This window comes from Ambystoma mexicanum, chromosome 6q (genome assembly GCF_040938575.1).
Source record: "Ambystoma mexicanum isolate Mex_15411 chromosome 6q, UKY_AmexF1_1, whole genome shotgun sequence".
NCBI lineage: Eukaryota > Metazoa > Chordata > Amphibia > Caudata > Ambystomatidae > Ambystoma > Ambystoma mexicanum.
Genome location: NC_090937.1, coordinates 1,592,633,583 through 1,592,649,277, shown reverse-complemented (window position 1 = coordinate 1,592,649,277; position 15,695 = coordinate 1,592,633,583). Strand labels below are relative to the sequence as shown.

Here is a 15,695-nt window from a genome sequence, read left to right as displayed (position 1 = left end):
GGTATGGGGAAAATGTTTTACCCCACAGGTGCAATTTCTGCAGCAAACATCCCTGTGGAGGACCAGAGGAGACACCAATAAAGAGATCTATAGATCAGTGAAAGAATCGGGAGACCCATGAGAATTTGCAGCAGAGCAGGAGGGGCCTCAATGTCAGTCAATGTTAGATGCGGACAAGACCCGCCTCCAAATAATCTTCAATATCTCAAATAATCGGCCTCCCCAGGACCCAGAGAGAGAACAGTTTTATCAAAAACGGCTCCTTGATGGTGAAACAACCAAGGCAAATACAGGTTTCTTTCCCAGGTGGGGTTTACAGGATCTGGTCCCTCTGGCAACGAAAACCACCACAATGGAAAGGAGGAACAAGCGGCCTTCCAACGATGTTGTTGGTCTTGAAGCCAAGAGTGAAAAGCCTGCCGAGGAAGATGGTAGGAAGGGAACGGAAGCCATGAGGATGGATTATGACGGCTTGGCAATCACAAGTCCAAGTCATATAATACAAATATAATGAACATGACTTGACCATCATTGCAGAACGGACCAGGGCATGTTGCACTGTATCTTGATGTGAGGATACTGTGACAAGGGGGTGTACAATACTCGGCGAGCATGGAGGTGGAGCAGGACACTGCCTGTTTGCTTAAAGTGGTAACATACATGCACTGGCCCTGACCATAGAAAAGACAGAGGGCCTCATTACACGGTAGGCGTTAAGGGAATACCGCTACCGGTAACGAAATACCGGTAACGGTATTTTCCCAAGCCGATCACGACCCGGACCCACCGCTATTAGTGGACCAGTAAAGTACGGCGCCACCAATAGCGGCGTGGCCGCTTGCGCGCGACCCCCACACCGTAAATAGCGCCATGGCGCTAATAGCACGCAATCACAACCCATGCGTACATGGCAATACCGGCATCCCAAAGACCCAAAAAGCATGTACCGGCATGGTGCTAATAACAGCATCGAAAACCACACGTTAAGAGTCCTGAGCAGTGTTCCCATCTGCCCCAGGTGGACACAACCAGCACAGGTGGAGTCAATGGAGACAGCCAGCACTAAAGAGCACACCACACCCCTTCCCACACCCCTTCCCACAGCAAGATGGTCCCAACACCAGCAGCATGACATGGGCCTGCGTACATGACTGCAGTGCAGCACCAACAACAACAGGCAGCACCGAAGAGACGTAGGAGTAGGAGGAGGAGGAGGAGGTCGAGACTTGGCAGCAAGCACCACCGGGGCACCCAGAAACACCACAAGGGCAGCCAACAAACCCCCGGAATCAAGGCGAAGATGACCATGGTATGTGTAAGGCACAACTAAATGTGCATCTGATAGAATGTGCCCATGGCACCATGCAAACACCAGATGAGCATGATGTGGATATGGATGAGTATTGTCGAAATGCCCAGCCCGGACATGCAAGAGGCGATGGCATGGCGGGACAGGATCCGCGTCAGCATCGGAATCAGGAATAGCATCAGGAACAAAGCTGGAATATCAAGCATGGAGAGACGTGCATTGTTGCCCTTGTGGGCGTCTTGAGGCCCACAAAGGGCCCTCTCCCAAAGAAAATCACACATACACAATGATGGAGACCATGCCTGTTTTTCAACTGCAGAAGAGTGTATTTTGAACATAAAGTGTACAGAAAGTGCATAACCCCAACTGTGCAAACACCCTCCCCCCTCCCCCCACAACACCCCAAATACACCCTCCCCACCTTCCCCCACAACACCTCCGAATACACCCTCCCCCCACAACACTCCCACGTGAGTCTCAAGGCGTGAACATGTCCTTCCCCAAATGTGGCCGATATTCCTTGATGGCCCTATTTGTCCGCTCCCTCTTCGGGTGTTTGCGATGTTGTGTGCCTGAGGTTGCGCATAGAGCGGCGTAGGGGGCTTGTTTGCCGTGAACTCCCAGAGGAGGCTGGGCCTGTTTCCTCCTGGGTAGGGAGTGGACATCTGCGCTCAATAGCCTCCGCAATGCGGATCATGGCCTGCCTGAGTTGCCCCATCTCATTGCATATGCGGTTGGTGCATGCCTCCATGGCCTCCCTCGTCTGGCGTGCAAATGCACCAATGTCCTCCCTCAGGTGCCCTGTCTCAGCCACATGCTGACCTACCAGACCAGCCATTTCGGTCTGCCTCTGGTAGATGGCTGATAGGTCATGTTCCACGGTGTCTGCCGGTGGAATGGCTGATGCGCCTGGATCAATAGCACTGGCATCAGCCGTGGATTCCAGGGGGCTCCATGACACATCATGTGTGTGGGTGGGCGATCCACATTGGCTGAACGGACCTGGTGAATACATTGGGGATGTGAGTAAGTGGCGTGTGGGGATGGGGCTCTGACTCAGATCCTCATTCACCGGTGCTTCCTCCGCATCGGAAAGTGGCCCAGTGGCTGCTGCCTCACCCGTAGAGCTGGTGGCAGCAGAGTGCACTCCCTCCATGCTGCCTTCAATTGATGGGAGACACACTCCCGTGGTTACCACAACAGCGGCAGGCATGGCCTCTGGCTGCGTGGCACTGCTGCTCCTGCTGCCTTTGTCCCGGTCACTACTCTTGGGTCCCCTAGAGGATGTTGCGTGGTCCCCGGTGGCATCCCTCCTGGCTTTTTTCATGGGTGTGGGAGTGGGTGCTGACGTGCGTGGCTCCTCATTTTCCGTGTGTGATCCTGCAGGGGTGATAAGAAGGGTAAATCATCATCTATGGGTCTACCTGCATTATGGCAGATGTATACGTCATGCAGTTTGATGCATTTTGGGGTCATCATTGTGGAGGCATGGAATGGGGATGTTGGCTGGCTCATGCATGAATCGCCCTGTGTTGGTGGGTATGTGATGATGCATGCATGTCTGTTTGTGGCTGGATCCACGGCATTCATATGGACACATGATTGTGGGACCCCTCACCCTTCACTGCGCATTTTTGGGTGCATACACTCACCTCCATCCGATGAAACGGCCACGCCATGCTCCATATCGCCGACCCCCTCTATCGACTCGACTCCAATTGTGGAGGCACATATCTCCTCCCACTCCTTCATCTTCAAGGGGGACTCTGCGCCACCTCCTGTGGCCATTGACATGTTGCGGTTCACAGATAAAATATTGCGCACACGCACCCGGAGGTCGTCCCACCTTTTGCGGCATTCCCTGACACTACGGGTGGTGGTTCCCACCGCACTGACTTTTAGGGCGACTTCGGCCCAGATGGCCTTCTTCTTAAGGAGGGCCTCCCGCCTCATATCGTTCACAAATACTACTCCTGCATTTGCAGCAAGTGTGGTGGTCAGCATCATTAGTATCCTCATTAGTAAACTTTTCTTTGCGCTGGCGAACAGCAGTTTTTTTAAGCGCCTTCGGCATCCTCGAGCTACCCGGTATGGTTCCTGGTCGGAGTTGCCTGGATATATGTCCTGGATGCAGAGGATGGCATTGGATTGTGTTTTTGAAGATGGCCGCTGTGCTCTTTCCCGTTCCTGTGCGACGACGTAATTTCCGGTTCCGCTTTTTAACGGTGACCGGTAATGGCGGTGTCCGCTATTTACAGGTAGCGGGAGGGCGGAGGCGCTATCGGCGGTTTTGCGGGCGCCGGTAAGGGGCTTTTTGGGGTATTTAGCGGCAGGGCGGAACGGTCATTTACGGCATGGCGCTATGCTCGTGTCCGCGTACTCGTGATGGGACGCTATTAGCGGCCTCTTGCGAGGGCGGACACGCTAATGGCGCCATGCTGTAAAATTCCGATTTTTACCGCATACTGTGTAATGAGGCCCAGAATATCTTACAGATGTATTTATGTTGTTGTCTGTTGTGAAACTGACTGAGAGGGCTCTGCTGGGTACCTTCATCTATTTTTACCCTTTGGTGAAAAGTACCCTTGGGATACCCTTATGGCATTCAAGGGTATGGGCTGGTGGCAGCTACATGCTGACTTTGCAGCGGCTCTAGATTGCCTTCATATTTGGGATACCCAGGTCCTGCCATAGGAAACAATGGATTTCTATACCAAGGCAAGATGGCTACTGTAGCCTCTTAGTTAATTGTACTTAGTCTGATAATGACTCAAATGAGACTTGAATCAGTGCTGCAGGAAGCAGCTTTGTGCATGCAGAGCCGAGGATTCAGGCCCTTCAATCACAGAGCAGTAAACCACATAGTGAGGAGCATAAAGGGACACAGTGGATGGGCCATGTTTTCAGACCCTGACCAATAAATACTTTTCATTTTCAAAGAACGTGATAGTGGCCTCATTATAGATTTGCGGTCCGGTAACTACAGCACCGATAAGCTTGCCGGTACCGTAGATACTGGACCTGCAAACTACGAGTTCTGCTCGCGGGTGCCTTTTCGCCCGCAGGTCCAACCTGGTGGGCGTACCGGCACCCGCGAGCAAAGCATGTCGGATGCACCGACACCATTCACGAATGGTGCCGGTATATCCGGCTTACCCATTCTCATTGGGCTCAATGGGAATGGGGAAGAATGTTTCCAGCACCCAGGAATGGCCAATTACCAGGTCTGCCATGGTTGTAATACCCTGGTAATTGCCCATTCCTGGGTGCCAGAAAAATTTGCAATTTTGGCGGCAGCCTGCCGGTTTTACCTGCAAGGCTACCGCCAAACTTGTAATGAGGCCCAGTGCCTCTTTAATGAGATTCCACAATTGAATTACCACAATTGTGCAGATCTCTTGTTTGAAACCCATGTGCTAAAATGTAGCATGTGCAATGCCAATACCTTCACCTTCTACTTAATGATGTGTGGATCCCAATGCTGGGCATGGCATTTTTGGACGGTAGTGCAGTACTGTTGGCAGAAGGGCAGAAAAACGTAGATGTAGTCGTGTATGAGGTATGCATTAACTATGTGCAGGAAACAGTTGATAAATGTCTGTGTTACACCGTAGTGGATATGTGCCATCTTCCAAGCTGCGTGTCATTGCCGTCTTTCTATCCATCAGATGTATGACTGGATTGAATCATTTATAACGCGCGCCTGATGAACTCAATCGTATCTGTGCGCAGCTGAAACCGTAAGGGGACATACTAAGGGATGAACCATCTCATACCAAATTCCTACCAACTTTCACACCCACCGATGCCCAGACTAACTAGATATTTTGCCAAGTTTCCCAAGCTTAACTGAATAAATGTGTTTTCAGAGCTTTCCGAAAAGCAGTGACTGTTTTTAAAACTCGAATTTGTAATGCGAGTTTGGTCCACAACTTTGGGCCACAAACCCCAAATGTTCGGTCACCCCTAAAGAAACATTAAGAAGGGGGGGACCAGCAACAGGGGGGTGAATGTTCGCCATGTTGTATTGGTTATTAATTACATAGAGCAAAAAAAAATCCTGCTGTGCTGCATTAAACTTCGATTTTGAAATGTCATTATATTGGCAATATTTCTAGGCAAGCATGATACAGTAGAGCAGTGCTGACAACAGGGAGGTAAGCGGCCACCGCAGTGTGGGATTCTAAATCTTGAGAGCACTGGCATCTGAATTAACTGTGATTAAGTAGATAGGGGTTACATGTATCTGTCAGAAAATGAGTCTGATTGGACATCTAGATTTCTTACACCAGAAACCAGTGCCGGACATGGGCAGTGCATATCTCTTGATTATGCCCAATCAGCACCTGTCTGTGAAGTGTCAACCAATAAGATTTCTCATATTGCAGGCTCTTTCTGATAGGCTTTCTCTGGCGGCACAAGCCCAGGTCCTGAGCATTCTAATGACAGCAGCCTGCTTTGCATCCCCGGGCACTTGATCTGGGTTGCTAATGGTGATAAACTAAAGGTGGGTGGCTGTTTCAGTTCTTAGCAGCCAGGTCTGAGCGGAAAAAATAAACCAGGCTGCTCAGAACTTAGCCTGGGTGAATAAGGTTGTCTGATGCCTGAATCAACTGCATGTTCACAGCTTTCGGCCAAACCTTTAATAGATTTGGGTGAGGGGTTCAGATTACGCTTAAGGCAAGTCATGCTGATTAAATGTTGTTGCCAACATTAGGTTGCATAGAGCAGACCTTTTCCTAACAGCACAAAGAATAACGTTTATGCGATAGGCCAGAAATGCATAACCTTTTCTTTCCAAGTATGCTCAAAGAAAGCAAAGTGCTTAAATGACGATGGCTTGGATGCAACCCTACATTCATTCTTTTTTTAATTTTTTTAAAATTATTTGAGCAACAACAATTAACCTAACAAGACCAACAGTGCATGTCATGATTAGCAAGCGTCAAACAGATTGTCATAAAATGGGCACTGTATTCCCTTTGCCCTCCCCCCTTAACTCGAGTCACGCGTAATAGCGCAAGGGTGTTAGCTCGTTCCCCAACTAATTCCACTGCAAACTACCCAACTCACCTCCCTCCGCCTCCCATCCCGTCCCCAACTGTTGCTCAGCTCCATCCCTGGATCTCAGGCGTCACTGCATTTGGTCCTATCCTGGCTAAGCCGGTGCTAGGAGCCCAGCAGGGGGTTACCGCACTATCGGTAACCCGACTAACCTATCTAATGGGGTATGAGTTTGGGTTCTCTTTATCTCCTGCTTTTGCTGTAACAACTCTGCTCGTTGCCGCCTTGCATCTTAACTCTATAATCAAGTCCCAATGTTACAGTTTATACAGCACCTCTGGAACCATTTTCTCGTTACTCCGTATTGCTCTCCTTCTGATCATCTGCCCCCGTCGGACAGTTCCGTGCGTCCAGCCACTCTGTTGCTTCTTCTGGGGTCTCAAAAAAGATTTCTCGGTTCCACAGGATCGCCTTCAGCATTGCCGGGTACATCGCGCAGTCTCCTCTTCACTGTTCCAAAAGTCAGTCGCCGTCTCTGCACCTGGAGTGTGTAGTACGGGTACGCGGTGATAGACGCGGAGGCCCTTTGTATTGTACCTCTTTTGCGGAAGTTTTCCAGAATCTTTTCTCTGTCGCGATAGTTTAGTATCTTGGCAATGATCAGTCTTGGGGGGCTCCTGGAGGGGGCCTTCTTGTCAGAGCCGTATGTGCTCTTTCCACCGCAAATCCTTGAGTGAGTGCCCCTCCTTCTCTTTCTTGCAGCAGCATGGTCTCAATATACTCAGTGGGGTTCGATCCTTTCTGCCCCTCCGGGAGTTCCACAATACGTATATTGTTTCTCTGTGCGTGTCCTTCGGCTTCCTCAGCTCTGTTCTCCAGGTTGCTCACTTGTTGTCCCAATACGTGGATCTCTGAGGCATGCGATGCGCAGGTAGCTGTGTTCGATTTCACTTCTTTCTCCAGCTCGCTTGTTCATTCCTCAATTGTCCTTACATCTTGTCTCAGTAGGTTAACGTCCATTTGTACTGCATCAATTTTAAACTCTAAAGACTCTTTTAGTGTGGTCATTGCGGCCTCCAGTTTCGTTTCCCATGTCTTTTTGAGATCTGCGATGGCTTCTAGTATCTGCTGATCACCACGTGCTGGGGATGTTTCCCCCTGAGCACTCCTCTCTTTGTGCCTGGCCCCCTCCACCGTTTGTGGTGTTTTAGTGAAGTCCTCGATTGTGGATCGCTTCTCCTTTGTCTTGGTCAGCTTGAATGCCATTGCACTATGTCTCAGCGTTGCAGTTTGAAATGGTCGGGGCCAAAGTGCCTGATGTTTGTGCTTACGCCCTCCTTCCCAGTGCTATGTTTCATTTCAGAGCCCCTCACTCTATTGTCCTGGGTCCGGGGCTCCTCCCTGGGTATAGAGTACTTGGGTGCCCCGTATGGCCTACAGGGCCTTCCACCTTCTCCAGCCACTCCTTGATTATTCTGTGGCAGCAGCACTTCTTAGGTCCATGTTTGGTCTGTGCTCTTTGATGTTCCACGGGAGATGTATGCCTCTATCCGTCCCGCGTGTGGTTTGGAGGGCAATGCGCTATATAGCAACCGCATGTATCTGCATGGCTCACACCCCGGTGTCCCCCATGTCACTTTCGTTTCTTCTCCTTAATGTGGGGGCTCTGGCTGTGTTTGCCTAGGTGCTTCCTGTATTCCCAAGCCCCCGAGGAGTTGCACTCCCTGATCCAGTGATCACGTCTTACTGTTTGGACTAGTTGTGTTCCCTGTGGGTTATAGAGTGGGGCCGCCTCTGCGAGTCTCTGGGGTGCCCACCCTGTATTCACCTCAGCGCTGCACCTACTGTGGCTGCCATGCTATATTACGGCGTCTTCCTTCCCAGTGTTTTCCGCGGTGTGCGCTCCGCGGTGCCCCCTCCTTCTGCAGATCCTGCACCATGTTAGACACACAGCCCTTCCCGCTTGACTGTGTATATCCTCATTAGCGTACGTCGCCAGTCCGAGGTTGCAGTGTCCTGGGGGGTACTGCTGCCTTAACAGGTCCAACTGACCTCCGTTTCGCTCTTAATAATCCCCCTCTCATGACTGACTCCACAGGGGCAAAGCGATCACGCCATGTCCCCGTGCGGACGGGCAGTGGGTGCCCGTACACCGTCTCCAACACTGTCGGATGGTTTGTGTTGCGCATCCATGCGCCGGGGCCCGAGGCCACTTCTGTGTGCGTACGCTCTTGGTTTCACCCTGTGTGCAAACCGGGGGCCGATGTACGTTCCCGTCTAGCAAGCGCTTACTTCGGTGTGCATCCGGGCTCTTCTGCTGGGCACTCACCGGTGTCGGCTTTCCCAGTTACTGATCAGGGACTTCGCCGCTTCTCACTCGAAGTGTACAGTCATTCAAGCCCTTTGTTAGCCGGGGCGGCCATTTTGTCCAGGCATTCTCCGAGGTTGCACACTTAGTTTTCTGCAGATATCTTCCTGTGCTTTACACAAGTAAAGTTCTAGCTTCGACCATCGCGTGCCGCCTGCTTTCCCATAAGTGTTCCTTCTTTTGGGATGAATAAAACTTGGTTTTGATGGCGGGCAGTCTCAGGATGAGTATCGGATATGCTGGAGCTCCGGAGCCGCCTTTCACATGGCTAGTTAGCCACACCCCCCCTACATTAATTCTCTGTTTGCAGCTGGCACAAAATTCTAATCTTTTTTTTAAAATAAACTTAGTGTCAACTTTACAAAACATAATGCAAATGAAAAATGCACAAAGAATACATTTTTATTTGCACTACTTTGATAAATGTTCAGGTCGCCTTTTTCAGAAAGGTGGCCTGTGCATTTTAAAGGATATGTGCTGGAGCACAAATGATGCAGTGTGCAGCTCTCTTGCATACATTTGTGCCAGGCGCATGCATGACTCTCCCTGCAGCCATGGGTCTCCAACTGTAGATATATATGATGTATTTTTCCTAGGAACCAAGATTGTATTCTTGCCATCCTAGATGGCCAAATGGTACTGGCATTCCTTTAAGGAATGTCATAGTTTACATCAGTAATTCTTCTTGCTATTTCAGAGTTCTTTGACCTCCAGCCATGGCCTCTCCCTAATATTAATTAAATGACCCCTTTAGAAACGTTGTGTACCCCTAATGCATGACTGGCTCTTCCCCAGGCATATAGGCTTTTCAGAGTTCCATGTCTGTTATGAATTATCTATATAATACTAATGAGGTTACACGATGTGCCATCCTCTGAGTGATGGAAAGTAGACTCAGGCTTTCCTGACATGTGACTGACTCTGATGGTCTGACATGCAATCGTACAATTTCCCAACTCAACTTTATTAATTTGATCAACTTCAGAAGGATGAAACGCTGAGATGTTCCAACCCAGATACAAACCTGGAACCTGCATATTCATATATATCTGCAGTTGGTGCATTCCTCTACTAAAGTTTAATGTACTGTCCTATTTGGATACGATTCACAGACAGGACTCTGTTCCCTCTGCTGACTGCACCTCTCTCTAATTCACTCATCAACTCCTCTTCCCCCAACATTTCTCTCCATCCTAAGGCCTATTGAGTTATTTTGTGTTGCAAAATCCTATGGCAAAGGGCTGCATGCTGAACAATCTGTTTGGTGATCTGTCACGCTACCTGCGGCCTCCACCTTTGTGCGCCTCCATCCGCGGTGCTGCTGACCTCCATGAAAGTAAAGGTGTGGATGTTCTAAGAGCACCTTTTCATGTTACCATGGCAGCCGTCTTGATTTTAGTATTCAAAGGTCCCCCCAACAAAAATACCTATTAGCATCTCTGGTTCCTTTCCCATTGCTACTGGCAGTACTGGCTTTAGTGGTGTAGTAACATGCCAATGCCATCTGTGAGGGTGCAGACCGACACACAGGTGGCATTTTTGTTACTGTAGACTTTTATTAAATGAAAACAGGGTTGGACAAAGGCCTCATGAGCCCGAATGCTAAGAGGGGTTTCCCTGCCTCAAAACAAATCTCAAATAGGTCTGTTAGGATGTCAAAATGAAGATAAGTTCACTGTTGTGTCAAAACCCTAACTCTGGCCCTCACACTAACAACTCAATATACAGTGCAAACGGGTTGTCTACGCAGCGGGTCCTTCATCGTTCTTCTCCAAGTTCATAGAATAAAGTTCCAAAAGGTGCAAAAACAAACAAAGTTCCACAGGGCTCAAGAGAATGCCTCCCTTCCCTGGACTTCTCACAATGTTCACCGGTCCCAAGGGAATGGCTTCCTTCCCTTGGTTGCTTTCCCAATTCCTTGAAGGGCTCAAGAGAATGCCCCCCTTCCCTTAGCATTGCCACAATGTTCACAAATACTAGGGGTTGTCTCCCTTCCCCAGGTTTCCCTTCCTTTGGACAGCCAACCGGTTTTCATTTTCTCCTCAGTACTGTGACTATGAGAGGAGTAACAAGTGATTTTTGCTATGGGTGCGAGTGTTATTTAATGGAATTACGACAGTAATGTCGATACTGTTTCCCGCAATAATTAGCAAAATGTGAATAATCTCACCTTGACAGATCGAGTAGACCGCCAGGAAACAACCAAGTGCAGCCGTGAAACCTACCCTAAGACAGCCCTGTCCTCTCCGACCCGGAGTGGGATTAACCAGGGGAGAGAACAGGGTAGCCAGGGAAACCCTCGATGGGGAAGAAAACCCTGGTAGAATCTGGAAGTGTTGTGGATCCGGATGGTTGATGAATGTCTTCTACGAGTGGCTGTGGGCAGGAAGGCTTCGTCTGGATGAACGAAAGGAAAATGATCAGAGTAGTAGCGTAAAGAAGGGAGTGGGAAGTGGAAATTAAATGGCACAGAAAAAGGTTTCTCACCAGCGGAGTAAAGGAGAGGATGATTGATTTAGGGCTTCGAAGGAGAAGAGATCGTGAGACGAGAGCTCTAAAAGAAATAATACTTGGGTAAGAATCTGAATCGGGAGAGACGGGAGAGACGGGAGAGACGGAACGGAATTCCGAGTTTCTGGCACTTACAGTTATTGGGTGTTTCAGCAAGGATGAAAGCAGGGTTGGCGTAATCGTGACGCCGATGGATATCGGGGCGTGACGAGAAATCCCGAGAGATAGCGAGACCGAAATGGGAGCGAGAGTCTGGAGATGAGAGCTTGAGAGACAAAAAGGTTACAGGGTTAGTCTAAAGTCAAATGGTAGAGGCAGAGATATTGAAATCCCTAGAAGCGAACTCACGGAGCGTCTGTAGAAACAGAAGCGAAGCGAGGAGTTGCCGGCTTCCGTGTTTGATAAAGGATCACGTGAGCAGGCCGGAACGTCTCGGAGAAACGTGAAGAGTCTAGACCGCTTCTTTCAGAACGGAAGTCATCTTGAGAAGGATTCTCGGGAGTCACGTAGAGAAGGGTACCACACAACCGATTCGAGCCCATAGTGACCACCTCCCACAATGTGTAACAGCGAGTCCCAGACTTGCCTGTCTTTGGTTCATCTCTTGCTGGGTAGGCTTGGTTTACTCTCCTGCCAAGCACTACCATATATCATCATAGATGTGAAAGTTTCTTCAATATTACCTTCATGGTCCCAGACCCTCAGTTTGGGGTCTTTCTCCCCCTGTTCTGCTTGCCACCACTTCCTCTTTCAGGATCCCAGAACCTAGGTTCAGGGTATCTCTCCCGCTGCTCTGCTTGACACCAATTCCTCTTGCTTTCAGGGTCCCAGACCCTAGCTTTGGTGGTCCCCTTCTCTACTTGCCAGCACTCCCTCTGTTTCCCAAAGTCCTTCTGCCCATCTGTGTACCTGTTTTCCTGGTCTGCAGGGCATTCACCTTCTTCCAGCTTCCTCCATCAGCTGCAGGACTTGTGGTGTTTGGAGACGTCTGCGGCAGCTCCACAGCACCAACCGTCCTTCTGGAAGTTGTCGCGCTTCCCGAGATTCAGGACCACCTCTCACCTGCGTCAGCCCGCCTGACGTCCCTTTCTCTGTCTCAGGACCGGCTCGAGAGCTCTTGGCTACCTCTTGGGTGTCCCGGCTTTCTTCTGGTCTGAGGCAGGCACGTTGCCCTCCCCTGTGGCTTTTGCAGTGAGGACTGTCCTCTGTAGAAAGTTCTTCTTTCCTTTTTATTGCATAGCCGGGTTCAGCTAGATTGAATGGACAGGTCTGTTTACTGTGGTTCCGGTGGGTGCTCTTCCTCACTCTGCACAGCTTCTTTGTCTCAGTATATGTCTCTGTGGTGTTATAATTGTTCTTTTTCGTCTCAGTCCTATTTAGGGGAGGACAAAGGTCTACTTTGCTTACATACATAGATGTATGAGAGATTCCAGGATTCTGGAGAGGGTAAGAGAGTGAGGGAGCTGTGACAGGGGTAAGCATATACCACGTCTCTCCTAGGGTGTCATCCCTCATCCCATGAGAGATTTCTCTCCCCATTTGAACCTCCAGCAGTGCACCGCCCCAGAGGGATTATTGGACTGATGCTGCACTGCCCTGGCCCCATGTGAGAAGGGAAGACATCCTAGGATTTGTCACACATCCCAGGTAGAGGATGCTGCTGGCAGTGCTGGCTTCAGTGGTGTTGAATTTTGCAAAGTAGTAACATGCCATTCCAGGCAGGGGGCATTATCCCTTCATATGGCCCACCAGTGAAGGCATTATTTCCAAGGTAATGGTACTGTAGTCCTCGGTAAATGCACTCATTTCTCTCTGGTGCTTCAGTAAGGCACGAATTGAGTTGGTGGGCTGTAACCAGCTGGTAAAGACCACTGTCCTAATGTTCTATATAACGATGGCTTTTTATTTTGAGTGGGTTGGTTAAAGTCTTTCACTTGCAGCACGTGACCAGCATAACACTGACACCTGTCTGAGATTATACCACATATTAAGAAATGTTTGATCTGTATGCATAAGTCACTTTTAAAGTTATGCAATAGTTTTTAGAATTGTATTGTCACCTCGTCATTAAAACAATTTAAGCTAACAACAGTTATTTCTTAGTGTTCATAGGCAGAAAAACACCTGCTTGTGACTTTATTTATATGTAGAAAAACCATAAAAGTTGAAATTAGCAAATGATTTCTCCTGCTTCAGCAATATTTGTATTTTACCTAAATGGCCGTTGCCAGCTTGATAGCAATTTAACGTTTTGAACTACTTATATAGATGTAGCATTTGAAGGAAAATATAATTGCACATTCAGAAATATGTTTTATGCATTTTAGAGATATTGAGAAAAAGTGCTAATATGCTTGTTTCATATAATTCTATTTTGCCTGCTATTTCAGCCCTAAATGTTGTTAGCTTAAATTGTTGGAGTTAGAAACATTTTCATATTGGCCATGAAATATGGAGGAGACATTCTGAAAGCAGGGGCCGAAGGGCTTCCCGGGGGAGGAGACTTTCTCTATATCTTGACATTAACAAATGAGCTGCGTTTCTCATGTACATTTTGCAGAGTGGTTAAAACAAGATCGACAGGCCATTTGATTGAAATTTGGCAATGGCAAAAGTAATCAAGCCCACATGAAGCTTAAGATGAACCCCACAAGAAGATGAAGGCACTTACGTGAAGGTAGCCTTTAGTTTACTTGTGCTACCCTTGTTGTTGTAGAGATGCTCTTGCACCACCACAGTCTCCTTGGAGAGGATCTCACCCAGTTCAGGCAAGAATTCGCAGCTCAGAATCTTCTTGATAGTCTTGTCCTGTCCGAAAGCCATGGCCTTATAATTCATGTAATCGGAGCCCATGTTTTTGGCTCTCTCCACCCACCGGTCATTCAGGTGTGTGGGAGGTGGTGCTGAGTACAGTACCCCAGTATTATGGACAGCCCACATGTTACCGTCATAGCTAAAACCATTAAAATGGGAATAGTCATTCCAACCATGTTTTCCAACGTTTGTGCTGTGTTGAATCCATCTGCCATCTGGAGTTTCTGGAGAACCTTTCAGGAGTTGGTTGTCAACAATGCCATAGAGCATCCCCTCATGGTCAAAAAACATTGATTTGAATCCCTGAAATCCAGAGCCTCCTATTACTTTGGCCTCCCTATGGAGCCAGGGCACATGCTCATTCTCCGGTTCAGGGCCCTTGCATAATTGGCCGTCGTTGGTCACACCATATAGTTTTCCTGCTGGACTGAATAGCAGTAACTTGAATGTGTCCCAGTCACTTCTCCCAACACATCTGGCATCGTCAAACCAATTATTTGTGGCACTGGTGGGCATTGGTCCCTTGTAGAGCTCTCCACCACGCACCACAAACAATCTACCCTCAGGGTTGAAGAAACACATGCTGGCATTTTTCAGTGTACCTACGTTGATGGCTCGCTTGTGGAAGTTGTCCTTTGCCGAGGCTGGAGGGAGGCCAAGCTTACAAACATTGTCTTTTCCCACGACGAGTAGAACAGTCTCTAAATGAAAGAGAAAAGAAACCCCAATGTTGTTTGTGGATTTTTCATGACATTATACATGTATCCTGTGAACAGGTTTAAGGTTTGAAGCAATTTAAGATTAGATTGTGAAGGCACAGGATGAACTTAGCAGAAGACTCTTGTAAGCGAGATCACTATATTCTTAGCACACTGGAAGAAACAGCAGGCCATTGCTCTTTGTCAACATGTGACTAAAGGTGTGATATCATAGAATTAGAGGGCGTAGAGATGTCCATAGTCCACACTGCCGGATAGGTTTTGTCTAAACTTGGTCACACATTAACTGTCAATCCTGGACTGTCCTAGTCTGGTAAGAGAACTAGAAGAGACTGCTTCACCAGTGGGTCAAAAGACCTAAAGACCATAATACATTCTTACCTCTTCCATAGGGCGCTGGCCCACACCTTTGGTGCCTGTTACAAGAATGTACATAGGGGCATATGTTTTGCTCTAAATAGCAATATCTTAAGGCGCAGCAGAATATTCTAGTGCAGGGATCTGCAATGTTTGACTCGCTAGGTATTTTGGACTACAGCTTCCATCAACCCTAGCCAGCATAGCCAAAGGCAAGAGATCATGGGAATTGTTGTCCAAAACGTCTGTAGAGTCAACAATTGCAGACCCAATATGTATTTTATCAGCAGAGTAAGTAGGAAGGCAAGAAACAGTGAATCTATTTATATTTATATACCATTAGCTGAGGCAGTGGTATACCTTTCATAAATGCAGCCCCATGGCCACCATGACAGTGGAGACTGAAGAGCTAATCATATACATCATCTTGTTTGAAGACACAATCTTGTACATCTTTTTTACAATAAACCTTACAAATACGTTATGAACATTATAAACTAAGAAAAATTTAAAAAAGAGCAAAATGTGACAAATACATATAAAACTCATAAAAATCCAAGATTACACAAAATAAACAATTTATACACACAAAGAACACACTTGTGAACGGAGG

At 48.2% G+C, this 15,695-nt stretch overlaps 1 protein-coding gene across 1 annotated transcript in view; it reads right to left on the bottom strand.

Moving 5' to 3' along the window:
• The window catches only part of LOC138516876 (uncharacterized), a 182,159-nt gene that overhangs the window by 118,164 nt on the left and 48,300 nt on the right, over window positions 1-15,695 (bottom strand). Inside the window, exon 2 of the mRNA XM_069632325.1 lies at window positions 13,864-14,707. Coding sequence (XP_069488426.1) covers window positions 13,864-14,707 — 844 coding nt within the window. The remainder of the gene's footprint in view (window positions 1-13,863; window positions 14,708-15,695) is intronic.